Source organism: Battus philenor, unplaced genomic scaffold, assembly GCF_028537555.1.
Source record: "Battus philenor isolate CCGP_79_NKW_IND1 unplaced genomic scaffold, ilBatPhil1.0.hap1 SCAF_3, whole genome shotgun sequence".
NCBI lineage: Eukaryota > Metazoa > Arthropoda > Insecta > Lepidoptera > Papilionidae > Battus > Battus philenor.
Window position 1 is genome coordinate 5883362 of NW_027181693.1, and position 27830 is coordinate 5911191.

The 27830-nt window shown below is 33.2% G+C and overlaps 3 protein-coding genes across 4 annotated transcripts in view; 1 reads left to right on the top strand and 2 right to left on the bottom strand.

Moving 5' to 3' along the window:
* The window catches only part of Gp150 (glycoprotein 150), a 31950-nt gene extending 21703 nt beyond the window's left edge, over nucleotides 1-10247 (top strand). The window contains exons 2-3 of the mRNA XM_068770843.1: nucleotides 3192-3234; nucleotides 7409-10247. Coding sequence (XP_068626944.1) covers nucleotides 7422-9995 — 2574 coding nt within the window. The 5' untranslated portion in view covers nucleotides 3192-3234; nucleotides 7409-7421 and the 3' untranslated portion in view covers nucleotides 9996-10247. The remainder of the gene's footprint in view (nucleotides 1-3191; nucleotides 3235-7408) is intronic.
* Nucleotides 10248-10324: 77 nt separating this feature from the next.
* Nucleotides 10325-16245, bottom strand: T3dh (Type III alcohol dehydrogenase). 2 transcript variants are annotated; one of them, XM_068770852.1, is made up of 8 exons: nucleotides 16035-16245; nucleotides 15102-15180; nucleotides 13317-13525; nucleotides 12765-12961; nucleotides 12373-12686; nucleotides 12123-12304; nucleotides 11260-11530; nucleotides 10325-10503 (listed from the first exon to the last, which is right to left on the bottom strand). In XM_068770852.1, exons 1-8 carry the CDS (start codon nucleotides 16085-16087, stop codon nucleotides 10420-10422), a joined length of 1389 nt encoding a protein of 462 aa, XP_068626953.1. In that variant the 5' UTR covers nucleotides 16088-16245; the 3' UTR covers nucleotides 10325-10419. The 2 variants fall into 2 exon arrangements, with proteins under 2 accessions (XP_068626953.1, XP_068626954.1); XM_068770853.1 differs by lacking the exon at nucleotides 15102-15180 and having other exon boundaries at nucleotides 10330-10503; nucleotides 16035-16066.
* Nucleotides 16246-17392: 1147 nt separating this feature from the next.
* Asap (ArfGAP domain of ASAP) overlaps nucleotides 17393-27830 on the bottom strand; it is a 65198-nt gene continuing 54760 nt past the window's right edge. Inside the window, exons 11-17 of the mRNA XM_068770841.1 lie at nucleotides 26744-27025; nucleotides 25542-25661; nucleotides 24547-24742; nucleotides 23662-23784; nucleotides 23203-23306; nucleotides 20599-20778; nucleotides 17393-19721 (exon numbers count right to left, since the gene is read on the bottom strand). Of these exons, the coding sequence (XP_068626942.1) occupies nucleotides 19521-19721; nucleotides 20599-20778; nucleotides 23203-23306; nucleotides 23662-23784; nucleotides 24547-24742; nucleotides 25542-25661; nucleotides 26744-27025 (1206 nt within the window). The 3' untranslated portion in view covers nucleotides 17393-19520. The remainder of the gene's footprint in view (nucleotides 19722-20598; nucleotides 20779-23202; nucleotides 23307-23661; nucleotides 23785-24546; nucleotides 24743-25541; nucleotides 25662-26743; nucleotides 27026-27830) is intronic.

Here is a 27830-nt window from a genome sequence, read left to right on the forward strand (position 1 = left end):
TACAATTAATACATAAATAGAGCAAAACGAATTAAGTACATCGTGCAAAACTTATTTTTATTGAAATTCTTTGTAACAACTTTCGCGACGAGGTAAATTAACTCTGCAATAATTTTTTTCTTTAATTAAAAAAAAACTTACTGTATTTCCGTTATATTACGAATGTTACTCATAAATACGAGTTTGTTATTATTTCCCGCAACTAAATAACGTCTCTTTATATCAAAACAATTAACAAAAAAAAAAAACTATGACCATTTATAGGTACAGAGATTGCGGAATAATAAACATTCGTGTATTATCTATGAGACGGGTTTAAGATGTATTTTATAATTACACGTGGAGCGATTGTTGTGAACTGATTACGTAAATGGACATTTTGACTATTTGGATGATCGAAAACTAAGCGTATACAGAAAAATCGCTCTAAAATACGTTACATATAATGTATATATACACACACACAATAATTACTTTTAATAACGTTGATCATTATTTATAAAACTATTTATTTTTGTATAAGATGTACCATACTTTAATTGAGCTATACACAGCTCTTTAAAGCTTTTACACCTATTTCCTATTTATATATGTATGTGATAATTAATCAACATCATGCTGAATTGGTATGATAACCTACCTTATCAGCGGTGCTAACATAACCTCAAAATTAAAAAAAATATCTATTATATTTCCAACAAAGTTGATTAAAATTTGATGCTGTAATCATTTTCGGTACATCGATAAAATTCTGTGATGTTTAAAAATCACTATTGCATACCGACTATTGCATACCGCAATTTAAATTACCAGGATCAACTAAAATTTTTTTTTTAAAAATACTTGAAATTAAGACTTTTTTGTCGCGTTAAAAGTTAACATTTTATATTATGTATTATATTATTTTATATTACATTACACCCACACTACGAATTCAGTATGTGACTAAGAAAAATCGCCAAGTCGCGTCAGATGTAATAATTTCTTGCGTCTTGACACATGCTTCTAGATTGTTTGCACGTCGATGTGCACACATAGACGGATTACCTATATCAATTTTAAACAATAGATATGCAAATGTTGAAAGATATATTCAGATAAATTTCTTGTTTTATCTGTCATTGACAAATAAAGCAAGAGTTTTATCTGTTTTTAGTTTTATCCTGTAATTCCATTTTTGTGTGTTTTTTCTATTTACGATTAATCAGTAAAATGATTCAAGAAGACGGCATAACAGTATCACGAAATATAACACTATTATTAGTATTAAGTATTATATAGTATATAGTATTAGGATTAGTAATTAGTATTAAGAAGATACTACTAAGGCCTATTCATTACTTATTCTTCCATGTTTCATTACATCGTAGTATAACACAAATGAAAAAAGCGAATTGAATAAAAATACAAAAAAAAATCACGAGTTCTTGTCGGGTTCAGCACTCTCGCTTCCCTAACGATACGAAATCGATACGTTTGTAAAAAAGAAACGTTACTACTTGAGACGGATTTCCGCAAAGTAACGCTTGGTTTACTAAACTAAAAGATCTTCTTTGTCATATATATTTATTTTCAAGTTATATTGAATTCAAGAGTTATTGTTAACTCTAAAGGCGCACTGACAATAGATTGGTTCTATAGTTTTCGAGATGCTTATCTACTAATTATTTAATTATACATTTGACTTTCATAGAAAAAATGTCCTTTATTTAAATTTATGTATTCAAATCCAGATAATAAATAGCCAAACGGAATTCGTAAATTATGAAGCAATCGCCAAAGTAATTTGTAAATAGTTTTCAAATAGGTATTACTTACGTTTATGTAATTTAAACATTGGAACCTTACATTAAAATTGTTAATTAAATGCATAAAACTGTCCTCAGTTTTTTTTCTTTCTGTCAAATTGTAAGAATTGAATAGTTTTTATTAATTGTGGAAAGGTGCGAATTTCTTGAAATTAATCGCTAAAACTTCCAAAGACCCGAAAACTATAAGAAGTAGCGAACAGACGCGCGACTCGGCACGAGCGATGTTGCATTAACATTCAAGCAGCGGAAAGATTTAACGACCTTCTGTTACCTTCAAGGCAATCCTAGTTTAACGTTAATAATGTATGTCGATGTCATTGCGATATATTGACAATTAAGCCACAATCTATTATATTTAAATGTTATTAATTATTCTAATATATTTTATCGTATGGTCACTCTTTTGCAAATGTAAAAGCTGGTAATTTTCATTAAGATGTTTCTTTACAAAACATGCGTTTATAAGTAATTCATTATCCTTCCTAGTCGCCGACATTAGCCGCGAGCGAACTCCATCAGAACTGGTCTTAGTACTTGCAGTACTTGTCTAGCCACGCCTATTTTGTTTACCGGCGTATCGGTGTTGCGTTGTCGGGTAATCTGTTGCTGTTCCTATTTATCGATATGCGGTGCGAATGCGAAATCGATACCGCAACTGGCACATGACTCGCGGATTGAAAGTTTTGCCAGTGACCCGGCCATCTGTCGCATTGGTTCGAATCGTTTCACTTTTATTTGGAGCTTGTTATCTACGTTACATATGACAATTATTAAATTTTAACCACCACAGTTTCCTTTTTCACTAATTTAAGGAATGATTTTATTTAAGACTGATACCGCTGGCAATTAAATTGCGAAATATTACTTCTATTGTTTACTTACTAATGTTTAGGTTGTCAATCCCAAATATATTAGTTATTACACAATTTTGATTTATATCCGATACATGCTTTAGAATTTATAAAAAAGATTATAGGTAGTAGTCCTTTTTTGCTAGAGACTTTTCGTCTACCATGGCAGCGCATATACCACAGCAAAACAATAGCATTCCCGTTTGGGTTGCACCGTAGCGAATGAAATAACGGGGCTAATGAGATGTGCCGCTCCGTTTTAAAGTTAAAAGCATATTTGTAATAGGTACGAAGGTAGGATATTGTGCAACGAAATTTGGCATAATCGCAAAGGATTGGTCGAATCATTTACTCTTAGGTGATTACTTCGATTGCTTACAAGTAAAAAGAAACACAACTCTGACCATAGCTCTTTGTGTAAAAAATATTTTAGACATGGTTCTTGTTATGTAAAACACAGGATTTGTGTAAATATGACATATAATTTAATTATTCAGATTACTAAATAATGTTTTTCTTTTATTTGCAGATTTCAATTTAAATAATCACTGGGTGGCTGAACAAGGACATATGTAAGTTTTACAATTGTTCTATTTCTAAATTTTTTAAAATAGACATGGGAAAGTGAATAGTAGATATCATTTAATAAATAATTACATAAACCACCGCTGTAAGTAACCAATTAGGATAATTATTGTCTTACAATGATAAGTTTCGGTCGATTCAGTCGGTCATGAGATATATCAAAATTTTATGGTGATGTTTTTACACAATCACAGAGGCAAGATTTATGAGACGCGTCGTCTCGATCTTTACTTTCCTCGTTGAAAAGGAAACGCTGTTTATCTTTTAGGCTTCACCGGATAATGTAACGTTGAAAACGCTTCTTCAAGCCAAACTCAAGCCTTAGATATTCTTTCGGAACAGGTCTTCCTACTTTTAAAGTAGTACTGTAACCGCTGTACCGCGTCTTAGGAAAACGCGGCGAGGTGATGGGTAAAGAAAAAAGAGTATCAGCGCCGCCGCCGTTAGCGTTTCCGTAAAAGTTCGGCAGTAAACCGATTTCGATACTACAACTAAAAGCTTGGTTGGTAGAAGACGCCTAGGGTTGCCACTGGTTACTCGTTTAGCTTTTCCATTCGAGCGAGAGGATCGGACAATAGCATGATCAGTTACTATTATCGGATTATAGCGAGATAAAGAACCAAATTTTGGAACCAAAACTTTAATTAACTTGTACAACTAAAACATACCGTGTATGTTTATATTTATATATGTATATATAGCTTTCGCGTACCGCACCAGAAATCCAACTGCGATTTTCTTAACATATTTAATATAATATTCCCTTATTATAACTGTAATAAATCCATGATTGAAACTATTAAGATTTTCATTTAAATTTTAATGATTTTTGTCCGCACCGCTAATTCTGTATTCCGTATCTTGGTTAAATCAACAGTGTGTTATTTATTTTTTATTCGAAAACGTTGTTATCTGGCTTTGGGCATCTAGTCAACTCCAATTGATTTTGTTTTAACTATAACTATGATATACAAGTTCAAGACTCAAAGATACGTTAAGAGAATCATATAGAGATTTAAATAGATATAAGATTAGAAACGCTTGATAAACATTTTGTTTCTGACATGATAATGCTTTTATTCTATTCCATATCGCACGAACAACTGAAAAGATAACTACTATATTATTTCGATAAAAACGAGTTTACTTTCACCATAAACAAGAGCATTTTTTTTTGTTCAAGTGGCTGAATTGTCTCTTAATCGTGACGTGTTAGTTTTATACCGCATTTTTGTTCATGTTTGGTTTTATTCCAATAAAATTATTGCTGTCTCTCTGTTGTCTGCTGTCTCATATATATAATAAAGAATTATAAAAGTAAAGATTTCTCTTTTTGTTTTTCTTCGTCTTTTTCTGACTATGTGATGAAGTTAACTGTTATTAGTTTTTAATGAAGTTACACTTTTAGGATTCGGTTGCCCATTACAAACAGACGGCACTCGAGAATATAACACGCCCACTAATATTCGGTCAGTAGTTTCACACGTTACATTTCATATGGAAATGATATTTGTTGGAGTTGCATCACTCTTTCACACGTATCTTTGATGCTTCAAGCAAACAGCGCGTTGTTTACTTTTACTGCATTTATAGACAATATTCATTTGTAAGTCGAAAATCACGATTTTCCTTTGGGAAACACGACATGACAAATACTTCAATTAACACAGTTAGAAAGTATTGTAATAAATTATTTGATTAAATTAAAATTAATGAACAAGCTATAGTTGGACAAAAACAATTATGAATTTATTAATGGTCATTTTAACTACAATAAACATATTTAAAAATAACTAGATCTTAATTATTTTCAATCTTTTTAAATCTATATGTAAGAATAGCAGGGCAATAATTAGTCAGAGGAAATAAAATTAATTATAAGTTTTTTTTCTGTTGCCTATACATTTCGAAATTCTAAATGTGACACGTGGTTAGCTGGTCAATCTTTATTGTACAATGGATGGATTGTATTTGAAGCATATCTGCACGAGTTGACGGCAATGTGGGCCTCCGAAGCGATTGTATGCAAAACAATAATTTATCTAAGCCGGTATTTTAATATTCACTGCGACATTACAATGTTCGCTTCGGTATTGTATTCCAGCCCAATCAGTTTTATAATGTTAATCAATATTATTTAAAATTGATTCGTTGAAATGTACATCTGGTGTTTAATACATATATCGAGTAATGTTGACATATTAAGTCATTGATATGTTGAAGAGGATGAATTGTTTTTATTTTCTTTCTTATCTCGGCTCGTAATGTAAAGGTTATATATTATGTAATTTATAAATTTAATATTGGCAAGTTTGTAAATAGCCTTACCACGAATTAAATGTTAATCTCTATGGAATTTTTGTAACAACTCTTGGCAGTAGTTATATCAGACGAACGTTGCTCTGGAGCGGGTATCTAATCTAATCAGTCGTTCTTCGTGCCATCGGGGACGTAGAAATATAGACACTTGCTAAAGATATTCGATTCACATGTCATATTTTGGTATCAATTATCTTTCAATTGGTGTTAGTTTTTATATATTTTGTTTATTATAAACAACTCGAACATATTTCTTGTTTCGTATTAAATCACTAAGACATCGTTATGTTTTATACAGATTATTTTTAAAAACTTACATGTTTGTACTCTTAGCAAAATTCAATTTCAATGCATGGATGCAATTTTAGACATGTTTAGATAAATGTAGATATGAGAGTATAGTAACAATTTCAAGAGATCTTCTAGAAATGTTCTTGTTGTATTTTTACTTTTGTATGGTGATACTTTATAGTGATTCTGCTTTCGTATATAAGATTACGTAAAAAAGAAGTAACCACTCTATATCACGATCACCAAGATCACTTGTAAAAAAAATGAATTTCAACGAAAATAAAAGCATAATAAAATAGAGTTCTCAGTAATAGTTGGTGTAAAGGTAATGCTGTACTGTTGTAAGGTCTATTGTTGGGAAATCGACTTTTAAATTGAGTAGACAAAATGTATAGAAACGAGTTTTGTCACCGACCGTAATATAACTGACGCTAGTTTAACATGTTTATACGGACAACTTGTATTCGACGCGCGTCTCTACAAACAACGTACCTCATTACCTTTTGTGTACTTGCCTTTATCTTGCGATAAACGTTCGATCCCTGCGTCGACAAATTCTATCGGCAGGTCAACTGCCTTACTCTGGTTCGAGAAAGTACTAAAATATTCTATGTAAAATGATAATTCATGTTTTAAAATATGAAAATTGGTTTCCAGAAATTTCGATTAAAGAATTATCGAATTACAGAAATATATCTTAAAAAGACAAAATAGATTATTACTTTTTCATCTCTATCACACGTCAACCGTGACATAATTTGCTCAGGCAATTATCATGCAAATAAAAATGGCGAGACTCGTTGCGAAATAAAGTCGCTTAGAATTAATATAATTTGAAGACCGGTAGTCGGGATAAAAACAGTTAGAACAACCTTCAAGGGTACTACTGGCGACGGGAGACTCTTTATACTTAACAGGCTCACATTGAGCTTCGTTCGTTAGATCGTATGTCAGAACGAGATCACATGTTCAAGTCATGACGCACTGACAGACGCACAATGCTCAGATAAGATTTCACTGGAACAAAGCCCGTATACACATACACTTAGTACATAACTTGCAAAAGATTTATAAAGAAGATAATCACCTACTGTTGCCGACAATAGTAATTGTAGATTTGTTAACTTTATATGTACTGGTAATTTGGGGCATATATACGTATATTTATGGCAGTTATAACAGCGACCAATAACAACACAGTTGTTATCTTAAGCACCGCGTAATCATTAACAAACTATTAACAGTTATTAAATAAACATCTTAATGTAACTCACTTACAGGTGCAGCCTTCTCTGTTTTTGTTGTAAAATGACATTTGAAATCATGTCCATTTTTTTTAATCTACAACCTATGCCCTCTTTTCACGTCTAGATGTTTATACATGTTGTTTTCGTTTAAAAATCTTTAGGCTATTGTTAACATTCCACTTAAAATAAAAAGGTCATTTTGAAAACACTATTGTTCGATAATAGTAGGTAACTTTCGTAATTCATGTAATACTTATTGATAAAGTCGAATGAGGGATTTTAACAGCTATTTTTTTCGTTTCAGAGTTCGCTACGACATGGGAGCGAGGTCCCGGGAGTTGTTACTGCTCCTGGCAGCATGCGCACTTGTTATCAGTGAGCCTGTAAACAAAACAGCTAAAAAGATCAACAAAGACTCGGACAACTTCCTCTTTCAATATGAAGATTATGATTCAGCTGAAGATCAGGAGGTACTGTTTAATGAGGACAGGCCCTGCCCCAGGGACTGCATATGCACTGTATCTCAAGGATATAGGATAGCTAAGTGCAACCGCCTCGAAATCGGTACACAAAAATTCGGCGATGATATCACCGATCTGGTAATTGAAAACGCCGATCCCACAATACCTATCCAGCTTGACGATTTCATCTTCAAGAAGCTTGGTCTTCATCAGATCGCAACTATTAAAATTGTTAATAGCACTATAAGTTTTGTCGGGCCAAACGCATTCCACGGACTACATGAATTGTACGCCATCAACTTGTCTAATAATAATCTTAAAACTTTACACCCCGAAACTTTTGCTAACAACAAGAAATTATTACTGTTAACGTTGTCCAACAATCAACTTAAATTCCCAGCTGCCGGCTCTCACGAATATTTCCTAAACGCATCGTCTGTACAAGAACTTGATGTCTCTTATTGTAACATCCAATACCTTACAGCTAATACCTTCAAAAATATGCCCGGTCTAATGTATCTGAACGTAGCCGGTAATGGTCTCTCCGACTTGGATCCAAACGCCTTCAAAAAACTTCTCGATTTGGAGGAACTTGACTTAAGTGATAACAATATCAAGTCGCTTCCTGAAGACATATTTTCTGAAAATACAGAGCTGGCAACCCTACATATTCAAAGGAATCCGATTGACTCAGTTTACGGTCTTCAAATTTCAGATCTGCTTACTCTAAATGCTGGCCAGACAAATATTAAATTCATTGGGCCTTCTATGTTCAACGGTATGACTTATATTGCAAATCTAAACTTGAGCGGCAACAGTATTGAAAAAATACATAACCAAGCATTCCACAAACTTGTCGAACTCAATTACTTGGACCTTTCTTACAACGACTTAGACTTCATTTCTGGCTTACTCATTAAAGAAAATATTGAACTTGATATATTTAAAATTTCGAACAATCCCCGACTGAAACATTTGCCTGCGGAGGGATTCGCCTGTTCTGCAGAACAGTTTAACATATATTTGTTTGATGCATCCAACTGCGGTCTAGAAGAAATCGAAAATGACTCTCTAAAAACTTTTACCGCCTTATCTCAGATCAATCTCTCTGGAAACAATATAAAATCTATAGGTACAGAAGTATTTTCGCGATGCCCACGACTAGTAGATATCAACCTTTCATACAATAAGTTAGCTACCCTAGAAACAAAAGTTTTTGAGAAGAACAAGGAATTAGGAAAGCTTAATCTCCAAGGGAACCCGTTAAAGGTTCTCTCAGCAGAAATTTTCGTTTACACTCCTATTCTAACAACACTCGATATGAGTCATGCCGAGTTAACCTCTCTATGGAAAGAAGAAAAGAACCACCCGGCGCTACTCAACAACTTGAACTTCCTGAATGTTTCACATAATCGCATTACCGAAATCAAACAAACTGAGCTGGACAGCTTAAATAAATTACGCACATTAGACATTACTAATAACCCACTTGCCTGCAGTCGCGATTTCGAAAATCTTATGACCTGGCTCAGCAATCGCAAAGTATCGCCAAACGTTAACTCCGCAAATGTAGCTAATATGGCTAAAGATAATAAAGAAGAAGACGGTACGTATAGTTGGGAATTCCTTACAAAGAAAACTTGTGGTGCCGCCTTGCCTCATCCAGTCGAACCTTTACCACCCGTCTCAGACGAAGAAATATGGGAAAGAATCGACAAAGATACTGAAGGAAACTTTGATCTGAAAGACACACTAGACGACGGAAAACTCGCTGATGACACAGCTGTAAGTAATGATAACAAGATTAATGTAGATGATGTCAATAATGAAGCTGATGGTGAATCCGATGACGACGAAGAAGAGGAAGATGACGATGAGGATGAATCTGGCGAGGAATATGATGACGGCGAAGTCGACCTTAAAGTCAAACTTATTGAGAAACCTGCAATAAACTTAAGTACATATAAACCACTAGCCACGGAGCAAACACAAACCGATAAAATAAAGATCGACATCAAACTGCTCGAGAACGATAACATGTACGATGACCTGGAACCTGAAGTGCATGTCCAGGCCTTCGAAACAGAGGCTGAGCATGGCCATTACGGCTACTTGTGGCCGATATTGATCGCCGTACTGGGCGCTTTACTGTTGCTGATCGTCATCGCTAAAATCGTCATGATGGTGTGCAGCAAGAAGAATAAGCAGATAAGATACAACAGCGCAATCATTGCCGCTATGAGCCATCCGGGTCGTACTAAAAAGGATTGTGGTCTGGTGTACCAGCAACTGACGGAGGATTTGGCGGGCCCTAAAACACCCAAGCTTAACCGTTACGCACCTCTGCACAACGTTACCGTGAATGCCTCGAACATGTCGTACGAGAGCAGTCCCTTCCACCACAGCAACATCGTGCCCGAAGCGGTGTGAGCCATTCGGTACAAATTAACTTTACAATAAATACAATAAATTAACAACTGCGTTAACTTTAAAATAAGCAGTAAGTGATAGATGTGAGCGCTAGTCACGAACGGATACATATCTACACAGGAGCATTTCTAGAGTGCCTTCCACGATCATTTTCAACTGTGTCGCGTAAAACCTACTTTTAAAACCTAGCGCTTCTTATATTTGATAATAATGAATAAAGTAACAAATAAAAGTCAAATTTAAACAAATTAATTTAAGATATACATAATTATATATTATACAAATTAGTTAATAGGTTCATTTTATGTACTTAAAATTATTAAAAACTACACTCGAAATTGTAAATTCTTTTATTAAAAATTATATTGCAATAAGATAATATTGTTAAATAATTATGTCGAATATATTACACTCGTAGGAAACTTTAGTACAGCATCAGCGAGTCTTCTAGTATTTTTGATAAATCTTCTTCGGATTGTGGCACTGGAGCGATCTTTAATAAACGATGCTAAAAAAATAAAATGAACTTTATATAACCTGTAGATTATCACGTAAAAGATGTAGTTGTTATATTTATACTGATACTACCAAAACTTTACAATCATTTTTGTAGCAAGCCAGAGTTAGCTCCAAGGTAACTTATGGCCTCACAGTCTTCCTGGTGTAAAAACTTTCATTCTCAATTCAAAAGAATAATGTTTGTTAACTAACGATCGATTGTTGGCTGGCATAGGAAGCAACTATGGAGCTATCACGTAATCCTTACGCACCTGGGTTGCAATGTATTACCGTTGAAGTACCGGATTTTTGTGCAAAATTCATATTTTTTCTATTCGCACACATTAAGCAACATATGTTAAGACCAAAATTGAAGTCAAAACATGTAAACAATGTTTTACTTTTAAAAACAACAAAACACTAAATCTATAAACTTACTTAAAAATTCTTAATAAACATGTCAATGTATACATGGTGATTAATTACCGGCGTAAAAGTTTAAGAAGTGTGAATGAATAGCGCACTTCTCTGTAAAAAAAAAACTTACACCTATTGTAAAACAGACTATACAAATTGATGATTTAAATGTGTTATAGACTATATTATCATTACGTTATTATATCTGAAACCATTTATTTTGGAAAAGGTGTACTACATACGAAAATTGACAACAAATGAGCCTTTAAAGCTTTTACGCAATAATTATTATTATTTTATAAGCAATCACCTGTATGTATAAAAGAAACAAAGCCAATTCTCAAATTACCTGCGGCAACGCCCCTTTCACCAGCTGCGGTATGTCCTCGACGGAGTAACCGATTGCACTCAAACCGTTTTCGACATTCATTTTGTCCATGTACTTCAAAATTATTTCTGACAGAACTCTGCCGGCATCTTCTTGCTTTTTTCCTGATATATTGGCACCGAGTATTCCGGCGGCTTCCAAGTGCTTGTCAGGGTCACTTGCAGCAGTGAAGCGGAATACAGACGGCGCAGTCAAAACAACGGCTAGACCGTGCGGTATCATAGGCTTTGTTCTGTCAATGCGTAAAAAATTTCAGTTAAAAGTACACAAATTTTAGTACTATTTTTAAAAACCTTGGGTCAAAAACAAGTTTAAAATCAATGTAACTTATATTTTGTTATATTTTGTAAAGGATATTTGAGTTATAATGACTAGGACTGGTCACGTAATCAAAAACAAAGATCCCTCAAATTACAAAAAGATGAGCTCAATTTGACTCTCATATTTACATACATAAGTTATCACACTATATTTAATTATAAAGATGGAAATAAAGAAAATAAATTGAATAATTTGTATAGATGCCACTATATTAATTCAAAAGATTTGACTTCTTAGTGAACATTACATTATCATTAGCTGATTTAAAATGTCATCATCATAATTTCAGTCACATTACGGCCACAGCGGGACATTGACCGCCCCCATAGATATCCAAGAGGACCGTTTGGCAGCGGCCTGCATCCAGCAACTTCCAAAGACCTTAACACGGTCGTCTATAAGTCTTGTAGACGGACGTTCTAAGCAAAAGAACGACTATTAGTATACTGAAAATCGAGGTCGAAAGAAATTTCGATCTTATTTATTTTAAATGTAAGCAATACCCGTAATCCTTCGGGACGTAATTTTTTACATTGCCTGCAATGGGATATGCTAGGCCGTGGCACAGATGAACTCCAGCGTTGCCGATGCCCACACCGGCCATTGTTGCCGCCAGATGCATGCTAGAGCGCGCCTCGAGATCATCCGCATTGTAAACTGACCGTGCGAAGTATTTTTGAAGGCACTGTCAACATAATTACTTGATTAATTGCAATTATAGCAACGAAAAAGTCCACTACCTATGTTCATTACCTGAAGACAAAATCGTGCCCAAACGTCTGATATAGGATTACTGCCTTGATATACTGGTCGCAAAGCAGGATTTTCAGGAGCTGGACCTCGCTCAGTGTACGGAATAGCCGTGAAACTCTCCAAAGCGTGGCAGAAAATGTCGAACCCGGCATAATTTGCAACTGTTTGTGGCATACTCAGCGTATGAAGTGGATCTATCAAAGCCAATAAAGGTCTCAAAGCTGTATGAGCAATTCCAGTTTTTGCTTTTATATCTTCATAATCAAATATACTCATTCCTGTTGTCTCGCTTCCTGTACCACTAGTTGTAGGAACTAAAACGAGTTATCTATTATAATTATACTTAATAAATAATCCAAAAAGAACATTCATAAAATGTTTTTATAACGTACTTGCAATCATTGGTTTTAGTGGCACTGTGACAGGTTTTCCTTTGCCTATAGGTTGATTGACGTAATCTAGGAATTCCGCTTCCGGATCGCATGCGTATAAGTTGGCGGCTTTACAGGTATCCATGACCGAGCCTCCGCCTACCGCCACATAGCTATCGAAATTACCCTGCTTCGCAAAATCTATTGCATGCTTGAAACTGTAATGCGTGGTTAAATTTTGAGTAAGATGAAACCCTGTCTATGCACAAGAAACTTTTTTTTAACTAACTGAAGCACTTATAGTTTTTATTATAATAATAGAGACTATTGATCACGTTTTATATACTTATCCAAAACATCTGTGAAAGCAAATCAAGTTTTATAGGGAAGGTATTAATTATATATTAATTTTTACTTAAGTTATGATAATTACGCCTTTTGAAATCATTATCCATTTAAACTTTAATTAAACTCATCTAAACTTCAGAATCAATCGAAACATGGATAATTTAATGTGCTGTTATTGAGATCAAAATCTTACGCCATAAAGTTACATTCCATAATAATGCATACCTCGTATCGGTAGGTTCGACTCGTACGTTATCGTAAACACTGTAGTTAATTCCATTTTTCACGAGGGAATCAAGCACAGCTTTCATTGGACTTAACGAAACGACATTCTGATCCGTCATAACGCAAACATTTTTTACGCCCATATTTACCAAATCCATTCCCACCTCCCTTGTTACACCTAAACCATACCTTACTGTTGAACATTTTATCTGTGAAAAGTTTAACTATTTGATACATTTGAATTAAGGAAAATAACAAAAAAGTACGTAACAAATGTTTACACTTGCGTTAAGGTCATGGCTCAACTAAAACAAAGAGGATAAATTTAAGCCAAAGCAAAATAACAAAATTTTTATTTATTGTTGAATTAACAAAACTAAACTTCCTATGCTGGGCAGAGATAACACCAGAAAATATGCTAATACAGTTCCTGTTTACTTTATGATTTTGTTTACATTTGGACTAATTTTTAATGACCCTATAATTTTTGGTATTCCAGTATTGATTCATTGTGACTTGAACAAACAAAATTTGTCAAACAAAAATTACAAGATTGTGGGAAAATCCAGTAAGAAATATTAATATTTTTCGTGGACAAAAAATTCAAAATCAAATGGACAAATACGTAAATTTATACGTGCAGATTTAAAAAAAGTAACGCAACTTTTATTTTTTTACTATTGTAGATGTCCGCCACAATCTCCTCTTCCATTTGCTCAAAAGTATGGGTGAAAAAGTTCTATATCAAGATGTGACTAAATAGTCTTAATTTTATATTATGTGTAACCTATCCCTTGCAAAAATAAAAAACCTATCTCTTGCAGTGGGCGTCTATCTGATAGGCTGATATAACGATGATGATAATGAATTACAAATTAAATAAAGAATCTGCTACTTTTCTCAATAAAAATAAAGTTTCTCTTGGCAAATTGTAGGAAAATTATATGAAGAGATTTGACATTAAGAATTTGTAGTGACAGTTTAAACAGCCAGTATTTTCTTGCAAATTGAAATCCCAAACATAGTTATATTCAAATGTACATGGTAATTGGCTAAAGCTTTTACACTTATTTTCAATTGTCCTGTTAGTGATCATGCTGAAATAAGTTACAAAATTTTGTTTTTGCATTCTTCATTATTAATTCATTTTTTTCTATTGGAATTTTACATAGAATTGTTAGTCTAAAAACTTCTGGCAGTACAGTCTACAGAGACAAATAGAAAGCAATAAGTAATTTTCACTTGTAGTAATTCAAATTTTGAAGACTTTTTATTATTAACATTACATTATTCATTATTTCGGAGTTTATTTTTGGAAAGATGTACCATACTTTAACTTAACTTACTACTTTAACTTTACTTAATAAATGAGCTAAACATTCAACCCCTTAAAGCATTTACATATATAATTAATCATTCTGTATTTATGCTTAGGTTTCTGCACTCATCTTGTTACTCTCCATTTTGTATATTCAATTATACAATGTAAGATATATTTAACCTAAGCTTAAGATGGTAGTTTCCTTGAACTGGACTTTTACATTTTTATATAGTCTTTTTCAGTTTAGTAGCCAGTACTAAGTGTATGAGGTATTCCAAATCTCTATAGCAAAAGGGTTTAATGGAAGAATAAATGTTTTAATTATAATGACATTTAATTTGTTTTATGTACCTGTACAATTTTAATGGTAAATATTTACCTAAATAATTTTGTTTCCACATAGTCAATGTGTCATCAACAACATCTTACTAATCACTTTAGTTAAAGTCAGTAAAAAATCTTACCTCAAAAGCATAATCTTTAATGGGAGTAGAATTTGAAACCTGTACATTTCCTCTATGACTATGTGCTGGACATTGGCACCTACAATACATTAAGACTTGCAAATAATGTAAAACTTATTTGTTAAAACATCATTGTATGTAAAAGTATACCCTTATTCTTTAGCTTTTCAAAATTTGACAGTAGTGAATAAATATAATTTGATTACTTATTTCTATCCAACCTTTTGTTTTCTTTCTAATTTAGATTAATGCTTTTGTGTTACAAACCAAAAGGGGCAAAAGATGGAGTATGAAGTTAAATTCATTATAACTGTATTTTTAGATCATTTGTAATAACAGTGACAGATTCTTACCATGTCACCATTATTATTATTATTATTGATATTTATTTCATATTTTCTGTGATATTTTATAGGCCTTGCCTCAAAACGGAAAAAAGTTCTAAAAACACACTTCCAGTACTAATTGTTTTTTTGTAATACATATTTTACTTTTAACTATTTAGTGATGTTTTAAGAGTGGGTGATGATTATTAAATCCAGCTCAGAGCAATAACAAAAGTACAGTTTGCATTAACCCATAAAAATGGTTCATATATATTAATAGCTAGAACTTCATCATCAATCAATCATTTATTATTTAAGTTATGATTCGTTCTTTTTATTTTATATTGTACGAAATCTGTTATATAACATGCTCTTTATCAGTGTAAACAGTTTTGCAACAACTCAAATATAATAAATTTTCTGTGAACATTCTACCTTTTAGAAAACTCAATATGTGATTATATTTAACTAAAAGTTATTATATAGTAGGGTAATGACCTCATTGCGAATAATTCGAAAAAGAAGTTAAACAAGATCACATGCTGGATCCTTATCGAGGATTTATTTTTAAATATGTATTTAAAATACTACTAAAAATCTTACTTACGAAGCAATGTTTATAGTTCTCAGTAAATCAAAAACTCTTTTACGTGAAGTCATTGTAATAAAATAAACACTAACGAGTTTACGAAATTATTAAGTAAATGATTTATCTAAATATCAACGTGGAGTTAATTACTCTTTGTTATCAATAAACTTCAATTCGAAAACTTGACTTTAAAGTTTGTACAAAAGCATATTTAACCTAACCGACATTATTTTAAAAGTACATAAACCTTATCATTACATATTATTAAATTAACCTAAATAAAAGCTACTAAAATTGCTCATTATTAAAATTCTTTTATAGAAATTTTTATTAACGAATTACGTTTCAATTATATAGCCTAACAGCTGACTTTGACGTAAACCATGGACTCTGTCTAGACCATAGACAAAATTAATTTTAAAAGTACTGTACAGTACTCGGCGATAAATATTGCACATCGATTGCACAAGGATCTTCAACCTAAAATTAATATTCGTTGTTCATTTACGGCGTGAAATTCAATATCAAATGATGAAAATAATGAACGACAGATGAACAAAAGAACGAAGTACCTCTACACATAAAGGCAAATGAAATTGTCATCTTAATCAGGTTATAATTATTTCAGAGCCCATTATTCATTACTCATGTATTTTCTTCTCACAAAAATGTAGGTGGTCGTAATAAATAACATAATTAAGTGACGTTACGTAGATATGGCGGTAAGAATATTTACAAAGGAAACCAAAACATTTTTTTACTGAAATTTTGATACTTTTTGCTTAAGTTCTCGAATAAAACAAAATAATCAACCTGTAAAAGTTAACATTATTAACGTTCCGAACGTATTTCTTGAAGGATTATTAATATATTTATTGAAGGGAACAGAACAGAGAACGTATTAATACTGCCACAGACTTTAGCCATATAATTGAAGACTGACATTTGCTCCAATATAAGTTTAATAATAATATAATAATGACTATAATCGCATAAAATTTAGTAAATATTCGATTATTATGTGAATCTCGCGTTTCCAAATAACTGTTCATTATTCAACATCTAGAAACTGAAGCGAGACAAAATAATTTTTATTTAGAAAAAGTAAAACACACATAGATTATTTTTCTCTTTAAATGAAACTTTGTGAAACGTTAATTTACTTTTTTACTGCGAAATGTAAAATTCAATGTTTCCGATTAATTTATTGTCATCGATTTTAATGGTAAGTTTTAAAAAATTATATTTAAGAGGAAGTGTTAATTGGTAAAATAAATAAAATCACATAGACTTGAAATAGACATCGAAGTGATGTATTAATAAATTCATACAGATTTTCATTCAGATAATACACAATAGAAAAATTCATTTCAACTACAAATCCATATTTCCAATATTCTACAATACAAATTAAAACATCTTAGTTTCTATTAGCATCATTTGGTTACATAAGTTCTTAATAAATGACATACTGACAGACTAAAATGGCATTAAAATATTTCATCACAATTAGATTCTCATAAGTTAAACTAATCAATAAATACAAAATGATTTTAAAACGCAAGTTATATAACAGAATGTTTATAAAACACATACTTTTTCCAGCATTATTAAATAAGTTAAGCATTTCTACAAAGGTATATTATGTATGTACAAAATTTACGGAAACAAAAAAAAATTGTATTTATTTGTATCGTTTGTAACAGTTCAAAGAAAACATATTGCTAATGGTGGATACTGAAAGCTTTAAACTATTTTGTTTACATCACTCTCAGCTAATACTAGGTTATGGCAACGCGCGCGTTAATATAGGTAACTATAACATGTGTGTAGGCATTACTTACGACTTATGAATACAAAGGAATCTTAATATACAGAAAACTCAATTACAAGTTAGGGAATGTTTAAGATGTTGTATGTATTATGAATCACATAAACTGTTAACTATTAACAAATACAAGAGCTTTATTCGTTAGAGGAAAAAGTTTTCACCCTACTGACTCCAATGCTATTGCTACCGCTAAGATTATTTATTGCATAAGAATTTTACGTCTACTATTTAAAATGTGGAAAGTGATAAAATTTAACATTTATAACAAGATTCAAATGTTTGCTCCTACGAGAGCAACCTTGGACCGTGCATGCATTGGGGCTATTCTTGAGTTAAATATTTTTATATCGCTGTGGAAGCTTGGGAGTAATGTAATCTTTGGTCCATGTCATAGAAACTTGTTGTAAGACCGCTTGTATCTATTAAGGTTTGCAATCTTTATAGTCTGAGTAATGTTCATTTTATGAAAATTATCACAGGATTACCAATGCACGTTCCAACGTGTCCCTCGAGAAACAATATCTCCAATGCAATAACAATCTAAGACACCTCAATATCAACTACTAGAATAACTAGACAACAAACGGTCACTGGTCCGATAGTTTGTCGAGAATATAATATATCTTTTTTCTACAGATCACATATATTTTTTGGCAAATTAAATGAGCTGTACATAAATGTACTACGCTGTGTAACAATCACTTTGTGAAGTGGAAACTGTTTATAATTTTCATACTTAATAGTTTTTTTCCAATTTTTTTAAAAATATTACAATTGAGCCAAGTTCTTCGCAAAGCTTTCGACAAATAACGCAAATGCATAATTGTGTTTTCCTTAAAAACAATTTACGCATTTTGCGTACTGACATTGCTGTGTGCGTTATACAGAGAAAAACATATCCAAACTATAAATATTAGGAAATCAATATTACATACAAAATATCCGCATTGGGACGGATGTACTGGCCGAGCTTACAATATTGTTGTAAAATTGTTAGAGGCCGTTGGGTCGACGAACCGTAAACCTTAAACGCCGATTTGTGACTGTTGCAAACATCAATTCATTCAACATTTAAAATTGTCAACAATAAAACTATACTCCAAAAATGGTCTGGTTAAAATTGATGAGTATTAAAATCTTTGTATAAAAACAATTCATTACATGTGCTATTGATACTTATATATTGCCGATTTAAAACAACCGCATTCAAAGCGTGAGTATGGTTAAAGTGTCTCATTATTGTATTTAAAATCGATGCGATTGCGTTCATCTCCTACAAGTGTATAGTGGCACATCTTGCTAGAGTAAATAAGCTCATAACTTTTAAAAAGAATTCCGATAGCTTTAGGCCTATGTTTATCAATGCAATTCCCTATTGCAAATTTATTATTGGCGATTGCTGTTATTTATGCTCGTGTAGTGCAGCCCAATAGCATCCACGCAAAACAGTAACGTTAATTCGAAGTAGAGAGAGTATAGTTTATCTAATAGTTTTTACTCGTACATACTCCAATCACTACTAAAATCTACAGCGCAATACTTTGGATACCTCTTTACTAATTTCATTTGCGCTTATCTAATCGACTGCCGGTGACATCAGCTAGCCATCAAAACTTTTATGAACACTTTACCACAATTGTGCGCTAAGAGAAACCAGATATCTTGGTCTTCTTTTAATCCGGTAGCATGTGAACGAAAGACACGGGGAACATGCCGCGTCGGTTTGTTCCTTCCACTTGACCCTCCATCCAGTTGTCGTCTTCTGTGCGTTCATTGATGACGACGATGACCTCTCCCTCACGGAACGAAAGCTCGTCCTCGTTGTCCGCTGAACAGTCGTATAGAGCTCTGCATCTTCTCATACCACTGCTCATCTGCAAGAATAACCAACGTCTATAAATGGGAGCAATGGTGGCTATATGAATTGTCTTACTATTTATTTATATTTTTATTAGAACTATACAATATTTATCTCTTACAATCTAAGTATGGTAATTTAAATTACGTAAATTTATAGTCTCTACTTAAAAAGCTATGGCATAATACTAAACTTCTATTGAAAAAATAAGCTATTAATCATCATCATAATCATGTCAGCTGAGGGACGTCCGCTGCTTCTCCGAAGATCTACTCCATAGATTCTTAAGAGCATGAGCAGGAAGAGGATTGCATCTAGCGTCTTCTAATGCAAGCAATGCTGTCTTCTAATGCTTAGCAAGGTCAACTAGAACAAGTCAAGTTTGTTGCGGCCTGCGTCCAGTGTTTTGTCAGTGTGACGTCCTTAACTAAGCTTGTCGGTCGATTGTCTATCCAAAACCTTAGAAACGGCAGTTGAACCTGGTCTTTCATATCTAATTTCTTACTTGTCCAGCAAACCACACAGAGAGCTATGAGTTCTTTGCGAGATACAATCAATAATGAGATCCGTAGGCGAACGAAAGACATAGGCCGGCGTAATGGCAAGTTGAAGTAGTGGTGAACAGGTCACATAGCGCATAGAGCAGATGACTGCTGGGGCCTAGAGTTCTATAGTGAAGACCTCCAGTGTACTTACAGATGAAATGGTGATAAAAATATTTTGTTTCCTGTATAATTTTATTTTTTGAGGGATGGTTACCCTGTTACAACTGTTAATGGCATTTGTAAATTCCGTATGTGCTAGAACTGAGGGCGTAGTGGATGCCCAGGGGCTTAAATGATGATGAGTTAGAAGATAAGTCTTGAAGTGGAGTAATGAAATTCTATTAATACCATAGTAATAGAAGTGGAGGGCGACCGCGAGTGTACGCTGGACGTGTCGGAGACGTCGAGGGAGCGACTGTCGCTGCGTCGCGAGCGGTCGCGCGACATCGATGACTGCAGCCGGCTGTCGTCCAGGCACGCGTCCGACATGTCGCACAACTCTAGCGACGATTCTTGACTAGAACATTCCTGTAAACATTAACAATATTTTAATATTTGCTAAATAAAGTCGCAGCGTGATAAGCACCCACTAGGTATACCTGTGACATAGTAAATGTACCGAAAAGTCGCTGGATGCAGATTAAGACCAGTCTGTCATTCTGGTGATGTTTGGGAGGTAACTTTTGCCTTTCAGTGGGGTGTCCCTCGGTTGACATAATCATGATTAGATACTATATATAGGCTGCTACCTACCGGTCTTATTGCATTATCTATGTATGAGGCCCGTATGCAGCAGAGGACACAAGTGAAATGATGATGATAAAAATACTTATCAAAAAAGTTTCTCGTATTTTTTTAACCAAATTTTTTTATCATTGTCAGATCGGGACAGCTAGTGGAATCCTCGAGTTACCAAGTGTAATACCATCAAAATGCACATTCTGATCTTAAGATGACAGAGAGAACTAGTTACTTTATCAGTTACTACTATAATTTAAGGAAAATCATCAAAATTAAGTTTATTATTGTAATATAAAAAACAAAACGTGAATATTTTTATATTATTCTATACACTTTATATAATTGTGTGTAAAATCACTTCAAAGTCATGCATTCCACTCGTGTTATTAGTAAAAACTCCAGCATTATTGAAAGGGGACAGTTTCACAAAATATTGTCAGGTTTTTATACGACTTTGCAGTGTTATAAAACAACTTTTCTAGTGTGGTATTATTTACTTTCTACTCAACAAGGAATTCTAAGGGAGGAATTCTAATTTTCAGCATATTAATCGAAGGATACAAAATACGTTTAAGCTGAAAGCTATTAGATATATTGTACATGCAATAAGAGATTTTAAATATAAACTATGCATATATTATCTTCCCATATGCATAATTTATCCAGTTTGATTGTCAAGAGATGTTAATGATAAGTGGCCAATATTTAGATTATTTAGTTGCTTAAAAAAATAATAATTTCGTGGTTAAGAATGCTTGCCATTCTCTTGACAATACTTTCGGTTTTTTAAATAAAACAAATGAAATGACGACTTAAACAAAAGAAGGGTAAGCTAGTAAGTACACTAAAGCTCGTCAGACATGTTACCCTTTTCAGTTTCGCATTGACTGCCTTTTCCAGATGCAATCTATTTTTCTTCTGAAGCAAAAACAAACACAACCTTGTACTTAATCCTCGATGAATAGAATCTAATATCATAGTTTTACATTAATTACACTCTTTTTTAAATAAATTATACATTGTATTGTATGTAAGTGGTGAATGATTTCACATGAATAACAATATTAATATTTTGATTTATTTTAAAAGGTTACCAAGTAAGAGTGACCTGATTATTAAGAAATTAAACGATAAAAGAAATTGTAGTTAAAATATTAATGAACATTTTAACCTGTTTGTAATTCCTAATGATTATCAGCGACTATACATTAGTTATCTGTGGATTAACATATTAATCAATCAAGAAACAATAAGTTTTCTGTAATTAGTAAAAAAAAAAATTATTATTTTGAACAAAAAATCATTTTTTATCAATAGTTTAATTTTTCCCCAAATCCTACATATTTACTATATGTTCATGTACGATATATTTAATGTATATACTATACGCAACTAATGATAATGAAATAAATTTCGTGAAAATTTTTTAACAAATGATGAATATCTTTTAATTCTTGTAAAACAGTATGCCACAATGCATAGCAAAACTACTGAGTGTCCAGGTTTGACATTAAATATTTCCTCTTCATTGACATTTACGTCTTTTAATTTGTTATTACAAATGTGGTCATAATAAGATTGGTCCAACATTAATGCACAGAAAAGTTCAAAAAAAAGTTGACCGGTAATTTTTAAATTAATGAATTAATTATTTTATCAAATAGGCTTTTTACAAAGGCCCTTCGAAAAAAAGCCCTTCAAAACATTAATAGGGTTAGGTCCAAATTCTCCAAATGTTAATTCTAACGAAATTTAGAAAATATTCCACGATGAAAATAGCTATTAATTATTTAACTATAAAATTTATTTGATGAATAACAATTAAATATGAATTTCATTAACGTTGGAATATGATACTTATTAGGTTGCGTTGACACTAATACTATTAAGAGTTAGTATTGGTTTTGAAACATGTATTAAAAGACCGACATAGCACAGCGGATTTACATGTTAAAGTGGCAGTTGGCACACCACATAGCGCGCTGAACTGATGGCTGCTAAGGCCATAGGCTTCTAGAGTGGAGACCACGGGTCAGCAAATACGGCGTAGAACGTCAGTCCACAGGGTGGACAAGCGACCTGGTTTAAGTCGTGAGAAGACGGAATGCAGCTCGCTTCGAACCAGTCCTGTTGGAAATCTATAGAAGAGGCCTACATCCAGCAGTGGCATCCTGAAGATAAAATGATGATGATAACTATAAATGATATTACCTTCCTAGGTGGAGGCGTGGGTTCATCCCTGTGGTGGGCACCGTTGTGCAGGGTGGGTGGCGGTGTGGGCGGCGGCTGTTGTGGACGATGCTTTACTACTCCCCCTTTAAACAAAAATTTATTCAGATTTAATAATTGTACATTTATTAATATTAAACATAATCAGATTGAACTCCCCTATAAAAGCTTACTTCAACTTAAAGCTACGTTGGTTCCAAAAGCGGTGAAATGCTCATTACAAACTCGGACAGGATTATTTTTGTGGTAATTTTTACAATATCCTTAAAATGCAACTAGTGTTATCTGTCGACCTAAATAAGGCTGTCTGTCCTCGTCATAATAAGCACAGAAAATCAAATATATATTTGTTATATAATTATTGTATTAAAATATATATAACACAATAATTAATTATAAATATACTATTTATACGCTACACTAGAATTTCTTACAATGTACCATGAATTGAGCGCGTACTGTCGGCAGATGGCGACGGAGTAGACCTCGGATGTGGCGGGGGGTGAGACAGCGCCACAGCCGGGGGAAGAGGAGCAGCACGCTTCTTCAAGCTTCCAATGTTATCTAAACAATAACAATTAAAATATCAACCTATAAAACAATTAAAAACTTCACAGTAATTATATAGTTTCAATATCATCATTACATTGGTAGGATTGCAATAGATGGACATGGGCCTTCACCACAAAGACTTGTAGAACTTTAAAGACTCCAATGGCCTTCAATTCTGCGCGTTACACGACTTGCCCGTTGTCAGAGCGGGCGGGACCGATAGCAACTTACATTTCAAACTCACCAAAGTGGAGCATCCGTTACATAGACTTAAACTTGCCTACCTAAATTTGTTCCCATCTTGGTGGTTAGAATGTTACTCGGTTACACAAGGAATTAACCACTTCGGTACAGTCTTTGTCGGCCACAAAACCATACACATAGTCGAGCGTCGGCTTTAGTCGACAGCCGTAATATGAACCTGCACGGCCAAGCGTCGACTTTATATATAAGAAATTTTTACCTATCTCTGCAATTACTGTTTATTATAATGACATTAAGTGAACGTAATGCATATCTGTATCAGCTTGTAATGTAAAACTCTTATCATAATTGTGTTAAAGAGCAAGAAGGACGGCTCAATGTCGCGACGGGTAAGAGACGCCTGTGCGCATTCACCAGTGGCTGTCGACTATAGTCGACGCTCGTACCGAAGTTGTTAACACGAATTTAGTAACTATATTTATACCACGAAACGTTTGGGATGAATCAATTTTACCGTGTAGTATAAAATCATAACTTGGCATTAGTTAAATATAAGATTGTTACACTCACACACGTTGGGCTTTCTAGGAAGGGTGGTGGGGGTAGGCGGTGCGTGGTGTAGAGAGTCGCACGTGGAAGACCGTGAGCGCAGTACGGGCGAGTCCCCACCGCCCGTGCCCACCGTACTAGTGCCACACGCGCCGCCAGCATATGAAGGTGGTCGGGAACGCGGACACTTCTTCTCAGGCGTCACGCTACCGTTTTGCTGAAAACAAACACATTTATTAACACACCGACTACAATATAGTTAAATGAGCTAACTACTACGGACAAATGTTTTAATTAGCTATGTTTTTACTATTTTCATTTTAAATATTCATCTATTTTTCACATACAGAAAAAAATTACAAATCATTGAATTTCTTTAAGGCAGTAATTATAATACATTATAATAGTAATTACTAGTAGTAATTATATTACATTAAATAAAGAAGTATTGCATTATTTTAAAAAGTAATTCGGTCTTCTCGCGATTGAATTTAAGTAAATGTAAATATATAACCAAGACGACAATATAAATAAATGTAGATAGTGATAGAACTATTTTATAAATAACGAACTGTATTGTGATGCATGGCAGTTAAAATAAGTTGATGCTCGGGATACGCGGGGCCAAAAAGACGAGCACAACCATATTCGATCTTCAGAAATTCAGAAAATATCAGGCTTCTTAGAGTAATTGTTAATATACATATATATAGTGATCGCTTAATGAAAAATGTTTTATTTTTTTTCTCTAACAGACACAGAAAAGCTAAAAATTAGTACGAACTCTATCTGGACATCTATTTTTAATAATGAAAAACAATAGACTAATTGATATTATTGTTGAGTTTTTCTTTTTTATAGAATATGTCACATATTTTTTTATTACATAATCTATATATCAACTGCACTGCACTATGCCAGCGTGGTGGTTTCATAACTTGAAACCTTTTGAAAGAGAGCTTATGTCGTAACGGGAGAAATCCTAAAAAAATTATAAATAATCAAATTTAACTTACTCTTTCATCGATGACTGTATCGTCGTCTGAGAAATCTGTAGATCCGTCATCGTGAGATAGATTCCAATCGATGTTAATGTTTTCGAAAATACTCTTTTCTCTTTTATCGACACTCTCTAACTGAAGGAGAAAGAAAAACAACTTTAGAGAAAGTCAGTAATGATTTTAATCATACAATAATGTATTTTTATACAATAATAAAATAAAAATTACCCAAAGAGAATAGAGCTTTCCGCCACGCCGAAATGTTATTTAGAAATGTGTAATTATTAAGTAATTACATTTGCTAATAGTGCATATGTATATATTAATATAGAAAAAATTAATTTAAAACTATTTTATACTCAGGTTCAAGTAATTTAGAGAAATTATAAGCCTCCAATAACTTATATTAACTTTTAAAAGTGCTGTACCAGTGAACGGTTTTTAGTGAACCTTTTCTAAATAATTATTAACACCTTAGGATCGGACTATGCTAGCGATTAAGTATTATTTTGGATGTAAGTCTAAATAGATAAGTCCGATAATATCAGCTTTGAGTTGAAGGACGACATTAAAAAAAATTGACAATAGATGAACCTCAGTGGGTAATGTGAATAACTTAATAAATAATTTTAGTTTTTTGATAAAATAAACTGCAAATTCATGATTTTTTGAAATAACTTAATACAGTAAAAATTAAGGTATATTTATTATTGCACCATATAAACTAGTCGGATGGATCTAGGCTACGTAGATTTCCAAAAGGACCGGTACGAAGCTGCCTGCATCCACCATGTGGAATCTATAGGAGAGGCTTTTGTTCAGCAGGGGACGTTCTATGACAGAAATGATGATGATGATTAAACTAATTGCTTGTGTTGGTGCCCACATTCACTTAATTCCTAACTTAATAATAATTCATTCACTTAACTAAAAATAATAAACATAAATCGATGATAATGCGTCTTTATAAAATAGGCATTAGTACTATTTATTTTCGTGTGATGTTGATATGAGATGAAATAATGTACTAGGTTGTTGCTTAATTGTATTTCACTTATAAAGTGTGTTTATTGTTAGTGGTATGATTAGTTTAAATAATATTTTTGTATTCTACTTAAAGGCATTTGTGTAGATTACATGAAATATTTCTTCCAAAAAGGTTTTTTTTTTATTTAACACAGGCTTCTGTTTAATTGTATGGTTTGTTGAAGTCTCACCAGTTCTTGACAGGCGTGATGTCCTAGCTGGCGAGCTAGTTGCAGAGCTGTTCTCCCGCTTCCGTCTCTTATCGTCACGTCTGCTCCAGCCTTGAGCAGCAGTTTCATGGGCTCAGTTCTATCAAACATTGCGCACAGATGTAACGCTGTTGTACCCGAACTTGTCGTTTTATCCAACAGCTGAGATCCACCGTTTTGGACTAGAAAATCGACTATATGTAAACAGGAGCCATCGCCAAGTTCCCGTGATATGGCGAGGTGTAGAGCAGTTTCGCCGCAATCCTGGAATTTAATTAATAGCGTTAGATGTAGTGCTACCGACACTGCTGTACCGCGCCTTAGAACAGAACGGAGCAGCCGAGCACTATTGTAATAGTGGTTAAAGACCGTAACTTAGTGTCGCAGATTACAATTACGATTCCCGGAATCCAAATAACTAATGTAAATTATGTAACATTGCCATGTCATATAGTGTTTACAAGTGATATACCAGTATATCACCTGTGAAAAAATAGCGCTGGCAGTAAGTTGGTTTTTTCAAGCAAAGCCATGGAAATATAGACCGTGAAATGCGTCTGGATTATTCTGTATATATTACTATTAAGACGCAATTGCTATAATGTATTAAACTTACATTTCAATTATTGGGGGTGCACAAGAAAAATCTGACAAAAAAATAAACCTAAGTTAACGAATAACAATTTGGAGTTGTTGCTTTGGAACAAAAGACAGTTGCATATATTTTTGTGTTCGTTACATATGTTGTATAGTATGTTCCATATAATGTCCTTAAGAACTCCTGTGGGTAACTGTGTATGGTATTACACAATACACCATGAAGTCTTATAATGGTTTTATGGATTTTTATAATACTTATAAAGCTTGGAAATAAATTGCTTTACTACAATTGTATATTAAGGATGCTTAAAGTGTAATGATGCTGTAAGTGTAGATGTTTGCTGTGAGCGGAAAGATGCCATTAAAGGGGAGATAAATCTGATTCCAGTTTATATTAATTTGGGCCTTTCTGCCATTCTTCTGACGTACTCTGCCCATTGTAGATGATAACATATGTGTAATTATGTTA